At 44.8% G+C, this 20,143-nt stretch overlaps 1 protein-coding gene across 1 annotated transcript in view; it reads right to left on the bottom strand.

The window, feature by feature from the left end:
• Positions 1–4,925, bottom strand: part of CCNYL1 (cyclin Y like 1) — a 50,951-nt gene extending 46,026 nt beyond the window's left edge. The window contains exon 1 of the mRNA XM_005306092.4: positions 4,570–4,925. Coding sequence (XP_005306149.1) covers positions 4,570–4,783 — 214 coding nt within the window. The 5' untranslated portion in view covers positions 4,784–4,925. The remainder of the gene's footprint in view (positions 1–4,569) is intronic.
• Positions 4,926–20,143: the final 15,218 nt, after the last annotated feature.

Genomic DNA, 20,143 nt, shown 5'->3' with positions numbered 1-20,143 from the left:
CAATTCTAGTAATAAATCCTTTATTGGTATCCAAAATACTGACGCTGTCTAACTGCATTGTGAGCTCCCTCGAAGGAGCACCACCCATAGCCAGGAATGATCAGCTCCTATTGTCTAGCCTAAACAAAACGACTGTGGTATACTCCCTTGAGCCATCAGTTTACCCAAAAAACAAATCTAGTGTTCTCCTTGAACCATTGTTCTTTCCCTACAAAAACTCCTACCCATGCTCAAGAAAGTGTTCTCTTGCCTGTATTCAACATCTGCATCAGTTCCATTGGGACTTCATCTTCTCCAGACTGATCATACTGGGGGCTCTGCCTGTCTCCAGCACTCCGGACCCTCAGCTACCACCACCATCTGGGAATCCCGATAGATTCAAGCTTCATGGAGTGGTGAAAACACAGCTCTCTCTCTAGATAGAGCCTTCTGACCCTGACTTGTGTGATCAGTTATCGTTTTCTAAACCTGACTTTTATAATATTAAAAGTAACTTAAATTTGTTTATAACTGTTTTGTTTGTTATTACCTGGCAATAAATAGCTTTCATGGTTAAGCTGGTTGCGTCTCTCTCGTCCCGCCCAACCGTGGGTGTTTTTTGGCTTCCTCATTTGCTCTGCAGCAACGCTCCTCATACCTAAACTAAAAGATCCCTGCAGCGCCCAAAAATCCTGTGAGGTTTGCTCATCAAGTGGGTTACTACCAGAACAACTGTAATGTGAAAGTGGGGGTAGGGACGTGCTGAACCTGGGACATATGAGGGTGGCAGCTTGGAGGTGCTGTTCAACCAAGCCTACTGAGTCCAGGAACATGAGGGTCAGCTTGGGAGTGCTGATTAACTTGATCCTCTCAGACATGGGTGTGTGTGTGGGTGGAAGAACCTAGGTCCTGCAGGATATCTCCATTGGGAGGGAAGTTGCAGAAGGGAAAAGTAGAGTGCCGTATGAGAACACAAGTGACACAAGCAGTATATTGATAGAATTACAGAACACTTGCCCCCCACCCCCGAAGAGTAACCCTAATAAATGAGCGTACACTAAAGTAACTGGCAATCTGGTAACACTAGCTGCCTGCTCCGTAATCAATAAGTGAATGTTCTCAAAAAACCCTGAGAATAATTGACAGAAAAAAATTGTTGGGATGATTATTACTTCCATCCCTTGAATTGTTTTAATCATTAGAGAAAGGCAAACTGGCTAATAAGTTCCAACCTGGCAGTTACTAGTAGAACTGGAAGCTTCCTCAACCATCACATCACTCCTTTCATAAAACCCTTTCCATGTAAACCCTTAAATTGCTGGGCCAAATCAACCAATATTAGTAATGCTGTAATAGTCAAAAGTATAGAACTTGTGTAGTTATAGTGGACGCTTGTATGCCTTGTGTGCCATGTGACAAAGCTAGCATCTTTCAACTTTATGATAAATACAGGTATCTAGTATACAACCGCTAGTTTAATTTAACATTCTATAAAATGACAAACTTTTACTGACACCTGCATAATCTGAACCTCTATGAGAAGCCCTCCTTCATAATGCTTATTTTTAAAATCTTGCATATTGAGAGTCCTTCATGGTGTGAAGTGAACCACTCCAAGATGCTATTGTAACTACTGAAGTCACATTTTAAAGTTACTTGCTCATTTTAGAACTTTAAAAATACACTTGTAGTGGTGGCCCGCAGTACATCTAATTTCATGACGGTCTCATTCCAAGTTTACCTGGGACAACTCAGTTTTGTTTTGCAGCCTCAAACAGGAACCAAATATATTCAAGACACAATAATATTAATAGAGATAGGAAACAGTAAGTGATTTATTGTAATGAGGCCTAGCTTACCAAAGGCAACATAAAAATGAATTAAGAGCAATGTTGTGTGAATAACAATGCCTCTGAAAGTCTCTTATAATTTGTCTAATTTGTGCCCATCACAAATTATAGAATTATGTCCAACCTCAAGATCAAAATTTCCACAACCCCAAAGCCAATCTGGGTTAGCTACTACGTTATCCTTTGATTGTACAATACTGTCATAATATACCTCTACCTCGATATAACGCTGTCCTCAGGAGCTAAAAAAAAATCTTATCGTCTTATAGGTGAAACCGTGTTATATCGAATTTGCTTTGATCCACTGGAGTGCGCAGCCCCACCGGAGCACTGCTTTACCAAGTTCTATCCGAATTCGTGTTATATCGGGGTAGAGGTGTAGTCTGCAAACCCAGAAAAGTAAATGCTTCCCTTCTCCAAGGCCAATTCTGACATTGGGATGAACTCACAATTAAGCTTACCATAGCTATTCAGCACTGGATCAAAACTGAAGTGATTACGTAGTTGAGAGATTCAGACAAACACAGCCCTTATTTCTGAGCAGCTTTATTTAGTTTAGGCATTTTTGATCAGATTACTAGAATCTTTATTAGAGAATTTATCCCACCCAAAAAGAATTAGGAGAGAAATAGTTCACAGATTCCCTAACAGTTTCTTGCAAGATTAGAATTTTCCTTTTCCTAACCGTAAATGTGACTTTTCCCATTGCTGCATTACACAGCTGTCTCAGAGAAAATCTGGAAAGTTGGCTATTCATTTAGTTTCATTTCTATAAAAACAGCTATGCCATATGGTCTGTGTGCAGAACCATAGATTTTTAAACCTTCCATTTCTGACAGTTTTCTCACACTCCTCTGCAACCAGTTTCTAAATGACTGCCAAAAATGTGTCCCTAAAATTCAGGAACAAGAATGGAGGACCAATGTTAAATGTTATTGCAGGCATCCTACACACCAGATGGCAAACATGCTGTCTCTTTCAAACTGTGTGTATTTTGAATAGTGTTGGTTGTTATAATCATGAAATGGGATGGCAAAGCTCTCTTATACAAGTCAGAAGTTAAAGATGTCAAGCAGTCATGAAATTTGAAAGACTGAGTGTAATAGCATTTGAACCAAAGTTCACACACACAGCAGCACCAGTAAGACATCAGGTGATGTCTAAACAATTCCCACCAAGGCATGACCCTGTCAGCTCTTCTTAGGCGGTAGGTGCGGTTGAGAGATTAGAAAATGTTTTCACCCCTCAGCCATAAGGCCGAGAAGCAAACCACAGAACAATTATGTTCACAAGCAAACCCAAGTTTGCTGTTCAGACTGCAGTGAAACATCTGGAATCCTTGAGCCAATGGGGAAGTAAGTGCAGAACCACAAGAGCTATGTGAAAATGGACTTTCAGTGCAATGAGTCTACTGCTGTAATTTAGCTCCCTGTGGGGCTAGTTTATAAATTGTCCTTGTCTCCCAGAGTGATGTCACATTACACACAATCTTTATAATTTATAATCCTTTTACCCTCCAACCCTCCTCCTCCTCCTCCTTCTTTCAGCTAAACACAGATTAGGAATGCAGCAACTATTGTCAGCTCTGCAAAAGTTATGAAGTCAGTTAGGACTCCAAAATTAAAGGGCTATCATCAACGTAAAAACACTTCCACCTGAAAGTATTTTACTTACTGATATTACCACTGGCAGCTAAAATTTAAAGAAAAACTCTTCAGAGATTGCTTGTCTATAGCAAGTTTCACTGTTTTGTCTGTTGAGTTGGCCTCTCCTGCTTGGGTGGGGCTTCCACACGAAGTCTAGGAGGAAAACCTTGTGAAGCCACAAAATTTGACAGTGAATTCCAGGTTAAACTGTAGAACCTACAGCTACTTTTAAAACTTTTTTTTTTAAAAGACACTGACCAAATTACCCTTTAAGCTTGCCAGTAGTTTTCCATTCTGAGCCTTATTTCTGATTCGCCCCTAACTTCCTAAAGAAAAGTTCTTTGACATGGAATTTCTCATGTTTCGTTTCAAGCCAAAAATAAATTGTTCTAGAAAATGAAAAAAAAAACCAGCAATCTATAAGAATTTTAAAATGTACAGATACCCAATGAATCTTTGTTTCAGCTACATCACGATCTACAGAAGACCATCTAGGGGAGCAGTGCAACACTAAAGAAAATTAAGATGCAAATTATAGCACAGATCTTCAGAGCGCCTCAAAAGCAGTTACGTGCCCAAATGAGACGCTGATTCAGTCTTTATCCACCCAAGGAGCAGAAGATTGTATGCTGCAATCTTGCCTTCACAGCTCATTCCCTGCAGCCAGCCCATCGATGGGGCAAGGGATGAAAGAGGTGGCTGGGCGGCACCCCCTGTACAGAGGTGGGTATCCATGGGGACCCATCCCAAAGAAAGGGGGGGAACCTCCAATAGGGGATAGATTCATCAGGTAACAGCATCACCCCCTCCCACCCCAGTGCCGGGGGCTCCCTCCAGGAGTGGGGTGACGCAGGCTCCAACGCACCGCAAGGGCCAGGCCGGTACCACCCCACGTGCCACCCCACGCACACGGTGCCCCCAGCAGAAGGGCGCAACCACATGCAGCCTCCCGAGTGCAGACACCCCCTCGCTCTGCCCGGTCCCTCTCTACATCACCCAGGCAAGGTCCGGTCCGGTTCCCCTCCCCCCGGCTGGCCCCGCCCCCCCCCCCCTCCCCTCCCCTCCCCCCTCGGGCCGCTCGCTCCGCCGCTCACCATCCGGGAACTCCCGGTCGCTGATGTGCTGCAGGTGGGGGCCGCCCCCAGGATCCGAGTCCCCCGACTCGGCCTCCGCCGCGGCCGCCGCTACCTGGTAAGCGTCCGCCCGGCGCTCGGCCCCCGGCGCAGCCCCGCCGCCGCCCCCCCCGCGGGCCCGGCCGAGCTTGGGGCTGGCGTCCGGGGACACGCAGCAGGTGACGGTGTTGCCCATGGGGCCCGGCCGGAGCCCCCGGCCCCGCTACGCGGCTCCCAGGCGGGGGCCGAGCCGGGCTACGGGCGGGCGCAGCGCCGCATCCCGCCACGCACCCGGCAGCTGCCTCAGCTACGGCTCATAGAGCGCGAGAGCCGGAGCCGGAGCCGCCTTCCCAGGAGCCCCGGGGAAACGCCCCGCCCATCACCTGATGCCGGGCAGCCAATCAGAGGGCAAGAACGGACTGGGGCTGCTGTGTCACGTGACCCGGGGAGCCCCTGCTCCTCCCTCTCCCATCCTTGCTCCTCCCCCTCAGCCCCTCCCATCGCTGCTCCTGCTCCCCCTCCCACCCACACTCCTGCAGCGTGGGAAGGGCAGGGGCAGCTGCAGGCTACACTAGTCGCTTCCCGGGGTGGGGACGTTTCTGATCTGGCCCTGCCGTGCTGCTAAGGCTCATCCCCGCAGCCTCCAGGGGAAGGCCCTGCACGGGAGCGAGCGAGAATGGAGGTGAAAGATGCAGCAGAGGGGACCGACTCAGGCCGGTCCATATGGTTCCCTTATCGCCCACTGAGCCTGGGCAAATTTTACAAGTCATTTTTATGCTGGTTAGAGCCTTAGTGTAGAAGGGATCTGAGGTGACTTCAACCAAACAAAATCAGTTTATATAGTCTAGCCTCAGCCAGCCTTAAAAGCTGTTCAGCTCATCCGGTTTTAATAGTTCCCTAGGGTCCACACGTGCCTATATTGCACAGACACTCCTTGTGCTGCTCTCCCCTTCTCCCCACAAGGGAGAAGTTTTCATAATAGGCAAGAGAGATCAAATCTAATATATACACAGTACACTACACAAAAGTGGGGGGAGGGGGGATAGAAAGGTTTTGTCGGCGTGAATGTGGGGTGGTCAAACTGCCAGTGCCCAGATGAGTGCTGAGAAGAATGTTTGTAGCATAGCACTCCATATATGCCACACATTTTTTTTTAAATTATATTACAGTAGCATGCAGAGGCCCCAATCAGGGACTGGGGTTCCCTTCTGGGATGCAGTGTAATGCACAACCCAGAAAGATGGTCCTACCGAGTTTCAAATCTAAGTTCATTTTACGGAAAAATCGATATGTTTGAAATGTTTGTGTTTTAAACATTTTTAGAGGCAATTCATATATTTATCCCTCAACCTCTAAACCAGGAACCTTAAGTATCAGAAATCCAACTGCATGGGGTTCAGAAGAAGAGGGCTCTAAATTCATCTAAAGTCACAATTTTGACATTGTAAGATAAGGTTTCCCAAACTGCTTGGGCTAGAAACAAGTGCTGTATCCCAGTAGGGAAATGGGATTCCCATGAGAAAATCCATATGCCTAATGGTGATGTTTTGAGAGATAAGGAACCATAAATCCATCACCAATTCAGGACTGAATATTTCCCATCCTACTTTTAAACCAGTGTGATTTGGAGGGGGAAACTCCTACAGTTAATGGAAGGAAAAACCTACCCTTCCCCAATAAATGTTGGGGTTTTTTTGTTTGTTTGTTGTACATAGCAGCTATCTGACAGCTGCTCAAAGGTTTGGAATGTTCGATTACACCCTAGGGAAGATGGATTACTAGGCAAGATACCTTTGACACAGTCAAAGTTCATGAGAAGTACAGCCTATGCATGACTCTGCAATGTATCACCACAAAAAATGTATAACTCTAGATACTGATAAGAATGAAACCACAAAAGATTTAAGAGAATAAGATTTTTGCAGGAATATATTGAAATAAAGGACCCTAGAACACAGGCATGTATCCAAAAATTAGTGGAATTGATATCCATTTTGTAGTAGTAATCCTAACAACTGAAGGTGCATCTTGCATATATGAACATATAATTTTAGAAACAAGATAACGTCTTCTCTTCATAAGGTGGATATAAATCCTATATGACTAGAGTCCAGCTGAGTTAACAGTGTTATAAATATAGGAACCTATTGATTTATATAGTCCTAGTCTTACATGTGGGTTAAACCCTCATACTGATAAATTATGTGTTTCACCTGCATGCTAGTTCTGCTAAACTTTAGTGCCACCTATGTCCATGTAACATGTTGTTAAAGTCGAAAGGCATGTTACCCTAGAGAAATGTGTCATTTAATACAAGAATGGTTTGGAGTAGACCAGAGGTTCTCAAACTGTGGGTCAGGACCCCAAAGTGGGTCGCAACCCCCTTTGAATGTGGTTGCCAGGGCTGGCTTAGACTTGCTGGGGCGCGGGGCTGAAGTCCAAGCCCCACTGCCCAAGGCTGAAACCAAAGCCCGAGGGCTTTAGCCCTGGGTGGCAGGGCTCAGGTTGCAGGCCCCCAGACTAGGGGCTAACGTGCTTGAGATTCAGCTTTGGCCCCCATGCCTGGAGCGGTGGGGCTGGGGCTTGGGCTCCCCCCATCGCCCAGGACAGTGGAGCTTGGACAGAGGCGACCCCTGCCTGCCTCAATACAAGCAGCAAATTGGGGGGAATGACCCTGCCTGCCTCCCCCTACACGTGTCCCCTGGGCTTGGGCGGGCTCAGGCTTTGGTTCCCCCCTCCTGGGGTCGTGAAGTAATTTTTGTTGTCAAAAGCGGGTCGTGGCACAATGAAGTTTGAAAACCCCTGGAGCAGACTTTTAGGGATTGTGTACACAAAACACTAGGTCTACACTCCAGCATATATTCGCATAATTTATGTCACTCAGGGGAGGTGAATAAATTACCCTGCTTGGCGGACCACCTGAAACCTGCTCGCAGACCCCTGGTTGAGAACCACTGATGTAGACAAATCCTGGCCCCTGAGTCACTCTGTTTCAATGCGGTCTTAAGGGGCACTTTGCCAAGACTGAGGTTTGGGGATGCAAAAAATCTGCTGCAGGTTAAAACACAGACAACTGAATGAGAGAGGTGAGGAACAGTGGTTAACCAGACTCCAGCCCAGCTGATCATTAGGACTCACCCTATGATAAAGTACCAGTCATAAAAGCCTGATGTATCAGTACAGCTATATAGAGGTAGATGGGAATTGGGAACCAACTTTGATTAGGGTGTTTTCTCCCACAGTTACCAGCAAGTGGAAGTGTATGATTTGCACAAGTCCCAGAGGCTGAAGTTTCTTGCTGGATTTTGCGCTTGATGCATCAGGCTACAAAGGAGATTGATTAAGATAAATATATTCCTTCTGCAACAAGCTCTTTACAAAGGGAGCAGGATACAAGAAGAAAAGAGAGGAATCAGAAGTCAGTTTCCCTTTACAGCCTTATTCATAAAGATCAAAGTCCAAAAGGAAACTCCAACCCCTGGGAATCCCAAAACAGCAAACTGTGTGGCATGTCAGTAACTCCAGGAGAAGAACACTTTTCCTAGTATCTAGTTTAACCCTTTCCTTCCACATTCCCCAAGTATGGCCACACATTATACTTCCCATCCTATAAGAAGTCATAATCAGATCTTTTTATGCCCCTTTAGGTACAGAAATGGAGGGGGAGGGGGTCTTCAGTTTGTTCCCCAAGTTAACTCTTGGGGTATGTTTATACTGTGATAAAAACCCATGGCACGGCTGCAGCTGGCCCAGGTCAGCTGGCTCGGGCTCATGGGGATCAGACTGTGGGGCTATAAAATTGCCGTGTAGACATTCAGGGGCAGGCTGCAGCTTGGGCTCTGAGATCCCGCGATGGAGGAGAGTCTGAGCTGAGGCTCCAGCTCGAGCCGGAACATCTACACTGCAGTTTTTTAGCCCTGCAGCCCAAGCCCCGTGAGCCCAAGTCAGATGACCCATCCAAGCTCATAGACTCATAGACTCATAGACTTTAAGGTCAGAAGGGACCATTATGATCATCTGGTCTGACCCCCTGCACGCTGCAGGCCATAAAACCATCCCCGCCCCTTCCCTGGACTCTGCTGCTGAAGTCCCCAATCCTGTTATTAGTGACTTCAATCGGCAGAGACCCTCCTGCTAGAGATCCCTGCCCCATGCTGCGGAGGAAGGCGAAAAACCTCCAGAGGCTCAGCCAATCTGCCCTGGAGGAAAATTCCTTCCCGACCCCAAATATGGCGATCAGTAAGACCCTGAGCATATAGGCAAGAGTCTCCATCCTGACCCCTTTTAGCCATTATGCTATTTACCTACCATTGCTTGGTTTTTCTTGACAACTATGTTTTACCATTAAACCATTCCCTCCATAAACTTATCTAACTTAATCTTAAAGCCAGACAAGTCCCTCGCCCCCACCGTTTCCCTCGGAAGGCCGTTCCAATATTTCACCCCTCTAACGGTCAGAAACCTTCGTCTAATTTCAAGCCTGAACTTCCCCACGGCCAGTTTATATCCATTCGTTCTCGTATCCACGTTAGTACTAAGCTGGAATAATTCATCTCCCTCCCTTGTATTAATCCCTCTAATATATTTAAAGATAGCAATCATATCCCCCCTCAGCCTTCGCTTGGTCAGACTAAACAACCCAAGCTCCTCTAGTCTCCTTTCATACGACAGGTTTTCCATTCCTCTGATCATCCTAGTGGCCCTTCTCTGCACCCGTTCCAGTTTGAGTTCATCTTTTTTAAACATGGGAGACCAGAACTGCACACAGTACTCCAAATGAGGTCTCACCAGCGCCTTGTACAACGGAAGCAGGACCTCCTTATCCCTACTAGATATACCTCGCCTAATGCATCCCAAGACAGCATTGGCTTTTTTCACCGCCACGTCACACTGTCGACTCATAGTCATCCTGCGGTCTACAAGGACCCCTAGGTCCTTCTCCTCTTCCGTTACTTCTAACCAATGCGTCCCCATCTTGTAACTAAAATTGTTATTGGTCATCCCCAAATGCATCACCTTACACTTTTCACTATTAAATTTCATCCTATTTCTGACACTCCAATTCACAAGCTCATTCAAGTCTCCCTGCAGGATATCCCTATCCTCTTCCGAATTTACAACGCCTCCCACCTTCGTATCATCCGCAAACTTTACCAGCCTACTCCTGCAATCGGTTCCGAGGTCAGTTATAAATAGATTAAATAAAATGGGTCCCAAAACCGAACCTTGGGGAACTCCACTGGTAACCTCCCTCCAACCTGACAGTTCACCCTTCAATACGACCCGCTGCATTCTCCCCATTAACCAATTCCTTATCCATCTCTGGATTTTCAAATAGATCCCCATGTTTTTTAGTTTAACCAATAATTCCTCATGGGGTACAGTATCAAACGCTTTACTGAAATCCAGGTATATTAGGTCCACCGCATTTCCCTTATCTAATAAATCCGTTACCTTCTCAAAGAAGGAGATCAGATTCGTTTGGCACGATCTGCCCTTCGTAAAACCATGTTGTAAATTATCGCAATTGCCACTACCCTCCAGGTCCTCAACTAATTTCTCCTTCAAAATTTTCTCTAACACCTTGCACACTACAGATGTTAAACTAACAGGCCTGTAGTTACCCGGATCACTTTTTTTCCCTTTTTTGAAAATAGGAACCACATTAGCTATTCTCCAGTCTAACGGGACCACCCCCGAGTTTACAGATTCATTAAATATTATCGCTAACGGGCCCGCTATTTCCCGCGCCAATTCCTTCAGTATTCTCGGATGAAGATCGTCCGGTCCTCCCGACTTAGCCCCATTAAGGCGTTCAAGTTTTGTTTCCACCTCGGATACGGTAATCCCCCATCCCGAACGCCCCTCTGTAATGGTGCTAGTATCCCTAATCCCTTCATTGGCCTCATTAAACACCGACGCAAAATATTCATTGAGATATTGCGCCATGCCTAGATTGTCTTTAATCTCCTCTCCGGCAATAGTCTTCAGCGGTCCCACTTCTTCTTTCTTTGCTTTCTTCCTGTTTATGTGGCTGTAAAACCTCTTACTATTGCTTTTAATTCCCCTCGCTAGGTCCAATTCTACACGGCCTTTGGCCTTTCTCACTCTATCTCTACATTCTCTGACTTCACTTTGGTACATTTCCTTACTGATCCCTCCCCTCTTCCACTCTTTGTACGCTTTCTGTTTTTTCCTAATCGCCCCTTTGAGTCGGTCGCTCATCCAGCTCGGTCTAAATCTCTTGCTTGGTAATCTTTTTCCCTTTTTGGGAATACAGGCCTCCGACAGCTCATGCATCTTTAACTTAAAGTAATCCCAGGCTTCTTCTGCCTTTAAATCCATTAATACGTTTGCCCAATCCACTTCCCTTACCAGTCCCCTTAATTTGTTAAAATTGGCCTTTTTAAAATTATAAACCCTAGTCTTTGACTTAATTCTGTTACTCCTTCCCTGTATTTTAAACCGAATTAGCTCATGATCACTGGAGCCCAAATTGTCCCCTACTACCACTTCCTCAACGAGGTCCTCACTACTTACCAGAATCAAATCTAAAATGGCCTCCCCCCTCGTCGGTTCAGCTACCACTTGATGGAGGAATTGATCATCAAGCACATCTAGGAACATCTGAGCCCTATTATTGCTACTAGCGTTTGTTCCCCAATCTATTTCTGGGAAATTAAAGTCCCCCATAATTACACAGTTTCTATTGCTAATTACTTCTCTAAGCACATTAAATAGTTCCTTATCCATATCCTGGGTCGATCCTGGCGGTCTATAGCACACTCCAAGCACTATCCCCGGAGAGGCTCTAGAAGTCCTATTACCCATTGTAAGTATTGCCCAGACGGACTCTGAGTTGTCTAATCCATCCACTATTATTTCTTTACAGTTTATTTCACTATTGACATACAATGCCACCCCCCCACCTTTACCTCTGTTCCGGTCTTTCCTAAACAGCACATACCCCTCCATACCTGTGTTCCAGTCGTGACTGTCATTCCACCACGTTTCCGTTATTCCTACGATATCTGGTTTCAGCTCTTGGACCAGGAGTTCCAATTCCTCCATTTTATTACCTAGGCTTCTGGCATTGGTGTATAGACACCCTAATGTATGTCGTTTAGCCCGTCTCCCATTAGCAGCACTATATGTTGCGGGCCTCCTAGTGTCCGTCCCTCCTGTCCTTCCTATGTCCAATCTCATCTCCACAGCTATCTCTCCTCTCATTTTACTCACCTTCTCCATACTGGAATCTGGCGTGGAGATTAACTGTGCATCTCCCAACCGTCTCCCCAAACTTGCTAGTTTAAAGCTCTTTTGATAAGATGAGCCAGCCTCCCTCCCAAAAGTCTATTTCCTTCCCTACTCAGGTGAAGCCCATCCCGCGAGAACAGGTGTCTGTCCCCGAAAGCCTCCCAGTGGCCATACATCCCAAAGCCCTCCTTATAGCACCACTCCCTTAGCCAACTATTTATTCTCACAATCCTATCAGCCCTTTGCTGCCCTTCCCTCGGAACGGGCAGAATCCCACTAAAGATAATCTGAGCCTCTATCTCCTTGAGCGTCTTCCCCAGCCTGGCATAATCTCCCTTGATCCTCTCTAACGAGAACCTAGCCGTATCATTCGTTCCTACATGAAGGATTATCAGGGGGTTCTTACCTGCTCCTTGTAGGATCCTTTTCAATTGCAGGTCCACATCGCGTATCTTTGCGCCCGGTAGACAGCACACCCTTCTGTTCTCCGGGTCCGCCCTGGTCACAGGCCTATCCAATCTCCTCAGTAAAGAGTCTCCAATTACATACACCTGCCGTCGCCTGGCAACAGTGCGATCTAGTAATCTAGTCTCCGATCCCTCTAGTCCTGACCTGTGCCTATTCCTATCTTCCCTTATGCCTTCCTGAATCCTCACGGGGCCCAGAATTGGTGCTGTCTCCATCAAGTCCTCCCCCCTCTCTCTTGGACTAGCAGCTCTTCTCTTCTTCCTCACCCTTCCACCTTCAGTCGCCACCTGCTGCCCCTCCAGCTCGGTATCCAAACACTCGAACCTATTCCTGAGTTCTATTCCCCCCTCACTGGCCCTTCTTTTCCTTGGCCTGCTTCTCACAGTCACATGCTTCCACCTCCCATGTTCTCCCCCTTCCATTCCCCTCTCACCATCCTCTCCCTCTGCCTCTACCTCCACCATAGGGCATTCTCCTTCAGCCCCCCCTTGCCTGTCCTCCATCAGCTTCTCAAACCCCCGCCTAAACTCCACCAGGGTATCTACCTGCATCTGCAGCCCCTTAATCTTTTCCTCCAGTAACACTATCAGGCGACACTTCATACACACATACCTGTGTTCCGGCTCCCCTGCTAGGACCATATACATACCACAGCTTCCACATGCAGCCATCTGCGTTCTGTCTGCTGCTGCTGCTGCTGGGCTCATGGCTGCTGCAATCTCTGCCCACTGCACCTGTGGACTCAGAGCACACGCCGCGCCGCGCCCTCCTGCCTCCCCCCTTACCTCCCCCAATGAGAACTCCCTCTCAAACTCCCCTGTTAGCCGCCCTGTTTGCTGCCTCCGGTGCCGCTGCTCGCAGCTGTGCCGCTGCCTGGCTGGGAGGCCGCTTTTATGGGCCCCCTAATCAGTGCTGAAAGTTTTTTATTGCAGCATTGTTTTACCCTTGAAGGCTTTGTTTCTTGATAAACCAGACCCTTCAGATCATGAATCAAACTTGGCACCCTCTGTACTCTCTCCAGGACCAGGAGATCCTTTTTTACCCAGGCCTGTGGACAGGGACCATTATATCTTTGATTGAAACATTATTCCCTTATTATGAAATTTCACACCCTATTGACTCATTGCTAATAGCAATACGGTGTATCTACTATCACAATTTATTACCAGCCCTAGGTCTCTTTCTTCTACTGTCTTACTTCTTTTGATTTTCTGCTTGATCTAACTCGATGAATCAGACAGTTCCCACTACAAAAAAATCACTTTTGATCTACAAATATGGACATTATGTGCCTTGTTCCATATTTCACATGATAAACGGGGGTTTTGAATATGATCAATTCCAGCATAATGAATTAATGTGCTGCCAGCAGTTTACTATATACATGAGATTTGAACCATTGTTGTGCTGCCTCAAAAAGCCTCCACCACTTGACCTAATGGAAAATGTCCATAGTTGCTGCTCTTAGTAGATCTTTTATTCTCTGTCTGACAGTCACTAGAGAGCAACTAGTCACCTACTCACACCCAGCCAGTGCCACACCAATATGTGGTCCAGTGGATTGGAATCAATATTTTCTTGACTATTTGTATGAAAGAGGAATTGCCCAGTACATACACAATCCCCTTACTACACTCTTTTAACCTGTCTGGGCCCACAGCATATATAGGACAATTGAAACTACAGTTTCACCCTAAAGTGCGAAGAAGTAGAGCTCAATCCTTAGCTGCTGTAAATAGCTACATTGAAGTGTGCCAGTTTACACCAGCTGAGGATCTGAGTTATAAAAGGTCAATATAGCTTTATTACAGATCTACAGTTATAATATACTACAGTGGGAGGGTTACTACTAATTCTATTAATTAGGCAATTAAATCTATACTCATTATTTACAACACTGGGGTGTGGGTTAGTGCTACACTGCTATGAGAACTCTACCTTTTGACTATAGTTAGTTTAAATTCATACCACTCATGCTCAATTAACCTTTTGTGAATTACATTTTATTTTGTCATTTGAACACACAAGTCCACACTGCACAAGACTAATATAGTTTCATAGATTCCAAGGGCAGAAGGGACCACTGTGGTCATCTAGTGTGACCTCCTGTCTGACACAAGCCACAGAACTTTCCCCAAATAGTTCTTTGTGAACTAGAACATCTCTTTTAAAAAATAAACATCCAATCTTGATTTAAAAGTGACCAGTGATGGGAATCTAAGGGGCAATTGAAACAAGAAGTGCATAAACCAAGCACCTGGATTCAAACACCGCCATATCCCTAAATTAGAGTAAACTTTTCCATTTTTAATCAAATTGCAAACAAATTGCAAAAACAACAAGGAATCACAGCCACTCATAAAGAAGAGAAGAATCATTGAACATATATTTTCTTATGAATGTGTAATGTGAACTTAAAAAGTGATATTTACATGATTGTTCTCATGACACCATGTGATATTGTTAATATAAAAATGAATGCTTTCTCAAGATTAGATCATGCTAGGTTTCCTTTACAACATGCCATCCTATGGTTAGATATGTACTTCTCAATATTTTTTGGCCCCACAGAAAATATCTATTTGCTAGACAACTTAAACTGATCCAGTTGAGGTGACGACATAGGCAATATTGTGAATATCAGAGTCTGGTCATACAGCAGTGAAAACCAAGAGCAGGAATCCCATTAACTTATGGGAGCAGAAGCAAGCCCTAAATCAGTGTTTTCCAAAGGGTAGGGCATACTCCCTCCCAAGAGCCAAAGGGATGCAGATAGGCCTCTTAATTGTTCTCCAGAATCTCAGCTTTCACAATGAAAAAAGTAAGTCTCTTGTTATTATGATTACAAAGAAAATCTGACCCAAGTGTAACCTATGCAGCCATGAATGTCTGAGTTTGCAGAGAGCCTGACATAATAGTTCACAGGTGAGAAGTCCTCATGCATTTCAATGAATGCTAACAATGATAGTTAATGTTGACACCTAAAGTATGTCTCTGTCAAAGTATGTAAGAAAGGAGAGCAAGTATATTGTGTAGATCTGCGTATTCTACTCTGGCTGCTCATTTTGGGTAGGGGTTTAACAACATAAGGTTGAAGGCAGTGAGACTGGTTTCATTTTCCTGAAAGGGGATCAACTTTCAAAAGGCTGGAAATGCCGCCCTACATCACCAGGGAAACTTCAAGCATCCTCTGAATATTGGTCAGGATTCTGAGGTGGACCTAGTTGTCATGTCACAATGACATTAGGAGAAGCAGCCTATATTCTAATAGGCCCTTTCTGTCTCTAACGTCTATGATTCCTTTAAGCTATGAAAATATAATGGGACAAATTCATTCCTGGAGTAACTCCAGGGAGGTCAAAGGAGTTATACCAGGGAGGAATCTGGCTCAGTGACTATTGTGCATAGCATCAAGGTGAATATATAAAATAATGTGTAGGATGCATATTAAATGAAGACTGCCAAGGCTGGACAGACTAATATTAGAGCCAACAGCTGTGGCTGTGCATACATGAGAGCATGTCCTTCTGTCTTTTCACTCTGCCTGCCTGCTCCATACATAGAATCAGGCAGGCTGTTGAAAAGAATCCTGTGTCTCAGATGAGTCTTCTACATTTAGTATCCCCACGCTGTCCCTGGTGTGGTTAGCTCTCTCTGTTGATTTTTATATGTTTTCATTCACTCTCTCCCCCTTTATAAGCTCAGCAGTAATGTTCATAACCACATAATTAATGCTGTTTCCTTACACCCTTGTGCCACTGTGTAAAACCATTCTCTCCTGAAATCTGTGGGGGGGAGGGGGAGGAATAGTCTCCTGGAGAGAAAAAAAGATACAGGAGCTGAAATCATAGTTACCGGAATTCCAGTCTCAATAATGGCTCCTGAAAAATGCCAAAAATTTAGGATATATTTTTCTCCACCTAATTGCAGCAAGGAATTGAGATGCTCCTAAAAGCTATTTCAGAACCAACAGGGACGCTGTATGCTTTCCCCTGCTCTTCCTTTGTAGTGGCACTTACTCCTGAAAGGGGAGAATGGCTCGTTGAAAAAAATCTATGCTGTGCTTCCCATTGCTAAGAGACTCTCATCTCGCAAATTCTAACTGAGGTCTTGACACTAAGGGGGCATCTTCACCCAGCGTTGGATGTAGAATCCGCACCCTCTTTTCCAATGCACACCCTCCTCTCTCACACATCCACCAGTTTAGGAGTGCTTTTCCTTCATCTTCTCCCTTCTTAGAAAGTATCTCAGCTGTCACAGATGACTGTATTTCTGCTCTTCCTCTCAGGGCATTTATGGATCCTTTGGACAGGAGCCAAGACAGAAACATAGCTACAGGAAGAGTGAATCAGCAGGCTGAACCTGTATAACCGACTGAAAACAAAAGCTCAGACGTGTGTGTTTTCCTGTGGCATACAGCGGGCATTCTGGGGAAAGAAAATCTTCTGTTTGGAAAATCCACCACCAAGCAACAGGACAAGAATGTTGGCTAGAATGATTTTCTTCTGACGCTGGCAAATAATGCAATGAAATTATAGCAGGCAGGATCATGGCCATTTAAGTGAAAGAGCCCGAAATAAAACAGTAGCTAATGGTGAAGTATGAATTTCTGACCTATTCATTAAGACTTGATTTAACCATTCATCAGTGAGGGTGTGTGAAACACACATGCCTAGATTTTCAGTAACCACAAAAGAACATAACATAAGAACAGCCGTACTGGGTCAGACCAAAGGTCCATCTAGCCCAGTATCCTGTCTGCTGACAGCGGCCAATGCCAGGTGCCCCAGAGGGAGTGAACCTAACAGGCAATGATCAAGTGATCTCTCTCCTGCCGTCCATCTCCATCCTCTGACAAACAGAGGCTAGGGACACCATTCCTTACCCATCCTGGCTAATAGCCATTAATGGACTTAACCTCCATGAATTTATCCAGTTCTCTTTTAAACGCTGTTATAGTCCTAGCCTTCACAACCTCCTCAGGCAAGGAGTTCCACAAGTTGACTGTGCGCTGTGTGAAGAAGAAGTTCTTTTTATTTGTTTTAAACCTGCTGCCCATTAATTTCATTTGGTGGCCACTAGTTCTTGTCTTATGGGAATAAGTAAATAACTTTTCCTTATCCACTTTCTCCACATCACTCATGATTTTATATACCTCTATCATATCCCCCCTTAGTCTCCTCTTTTCCAAGCTGAAAAGTCCTAGCCTCTTTAAGCTCTCCTCATATGGGACCCATTCCAAATCCCTAATCATTTTAGTTGCCCTTCTTTGAACCTTTTCTAATGCCAGTATATATTTTTTGAGATGAGGAGACCACATCTGTATGCAGTATTCAAGATGTGGGCGTACCATCGATTTATATAAGGGCAATAATATATTCTCAGTCTTATTCTCTATCCCCTTTTTAATGATTCCTAACATCCTATTTGCTTTTTTGACTGCCTCTGCACACTGCGTGGATGTCTTCAGAGAACTATCCACGGTGATTCCAAGATCTTTTTCCTGATTCATTGTAGCTAAATTAGCCCCCATCATATTGTATATATAGTTGGGGTTTATTTTTTCCAATGTGCATTACTTTACATTTATCCACATTAAATTTCATTTGCCATTTTGTTGCCCAATCACTTAGTTTTGTGAGATCTTTTTGAAGTTCTTCACAGTCTGCTTTGGTCTTAACTATCTTGAGCAGTTTAGTATCGTCTGCAAACGTTGCCACCTCACTTTTTACTCCTTTCTCCAGTTCATTTATGAGTAAGTTGAATAGGATTGGTCCTAGGACTGACCCCTGGGGAACACCACTAGTTACCCCTCTCCATTCTGAGAATTTACCATTTATTCCTACCCTTTGTTCCCTGTATTTTAACCAGTTCTCAATCCATGAAAGGACCTTCCCTTTTAACCCATGACAACTTAATTTACGTAAGAGCCTTTGGTGAGGGACCTTACATTTGCACTTTTCTATCATCTCCATGCTATTCTTGGCTACTGGTAAATATAGCCTAACTAAGGGTACGTCTATACTTACCTCCGGGTCCGGCGGTAAGCAATCCATCTTCTGGGATCGATTTATCGCGTCTTGTCTAGTCGCGATAAATCGATCCCGGATCAATCCCGGAAGTGCTCGCCGTCGACGCCGGTACTCCTGCTCGGCGAGAGGAGTACACAGAGTCGACGGGGGAGCCTGCCTGCCGCGTGTGGACCCGCGGTAAGTTCGAACTAAGATAGTTCGACTTCAGCTACGTGAATAATGTAGCTGAAGTTGCGTATCTTAGTTCGAAGTGGGGGGTTAGTGTGGACCATCCCTGAGGCTATCATCCTGTGCTTGATAGCACAAAGGCAGACTGCTACGCCTCTGTCTTAGATTAAATGAGTACCTTTGTTGTCTCAGCAGCAATCTAAAGTGCTATCATGGGCAATGTAAAGGTTGCTGTATTGATATCCACAGTATGTCAAAACACAACCCTATACAGAGGTTTGGTTTGACTTTCTCTCTTCTGACCCTACCTTCAGTTTGTCCTAAGTAGACTAATTTTGTGGGTAGCGAAGCAGAACAACGAAGTGCAGCTAGTAGAATCAACCGACTCTTTAAAATGCTTGCGAGGGAAATGTGATATCTAGTCAACTCAGGTAAGCATAACGCTCTAGTTAGCTATATTGTGTGTAAACTGAGGCCGGGAACTGGTAGAACCACTTCTATGACTTACCATCCTCTAGCAGAAAAAATATTTGATGCTACAAGTCATGTTTTAAAGTTTCCTTTGCTCTGAGGAAGAGGCAAATCTTTTACAGCACTTTGGCATGGGCCATGGAAGGTCGTTGTGAAAGTTCTTCTGAAGGGATAATGTTGCAGGAGTAACCCTTTTATTAAGCCTGATTAATCAGTGCTGTTAGAGTCCTCATTGCATCTCTGGCCTACCTCTAGTACCACCCACAATTGGGGAGGGGCTATAAATGAGCCTCAGAACAGCTTTGAGTTACTTGAAGATGTTATTATGTAGACTTGATTACAGCCTATCAGTGGTGTGTAGGGTTTAAAATGCTTAGAGAAGAGAAAAGACATATAATTAATGCAGCAGGCATGGTATTTGATATTTGTGTTTGTAACCTAGGATTTTGGTTGTTTTAATTGGAAAACTTTGCACAGGTGCAGGTTGCTTCTGGGGATGGTATTTTAAAGGACTCTGCTTGTTTCTGCTGTAATTTCTTCTCCAATTACATAAGATAGCAACTGTAAATAAAACTGCAAATCTGGGTGCCTAAAGTTTAAGCTTCTAAATCTGTATCTAGGCTCCTAAATAGAAATGGAATGTAGTGCAACTTTTAGAAATGCTGAACACCCACAAATCCCAATAAAGTCAATGGGAGTTGCAGGTAGAATCATAGAACTGGAAAGGACCTCGAGAGTTCATCTAGTCCAGTCCCCTGCACTCATGGCAGGGCTAAGTATTATCTAGACCATTCCTTACAGGTGTTTGTCCAACCTGCTCTTAAAAATCTTCAATGATGGAGATTCCACAACCTCCCTAGGCAATTTATTACAGTGCTTAACCACCCTGATAGAAAGTTTTTCCTAATGTCCAACCTTGAACCTCTCTTGCTGCAATGTAAGCCCATTGCTTCTTGTCCTGTCCTCAGAGGTTAAGAAGAACAAATTTTCTTCCTCCTCCTTGTAACAACCTTTTATGTACTTGAAAACTGTTACCATGTCCCCTCTCAGTCTTCTCTTTTCCAGATTAAACAAACCCAATTTTTCAGTCTTCCCACCTAGGTCATGTTTTCTAGACCTTTAATCATTTTTGTCACTCTTCTCTGGACTCTCTCCAATCT

Source organism: Chrysemys picta, chromosome 11 (genome assembly GCF_011386835.1).
Source record: "Chrysemys picta bellii isolate R12L10 chromosome 11, ASM1138683v2, whole genome shotgun sequence".
NCBI lineage: Eukaryota > Metazoa > Chordata > Testudines > Emydidae > Chrysemys > Chrysemys picta.
Note: the sequence above shows the minus strand (reverse complement) of the source record. Positions and strands in the feature narration are given on the sequence as shown.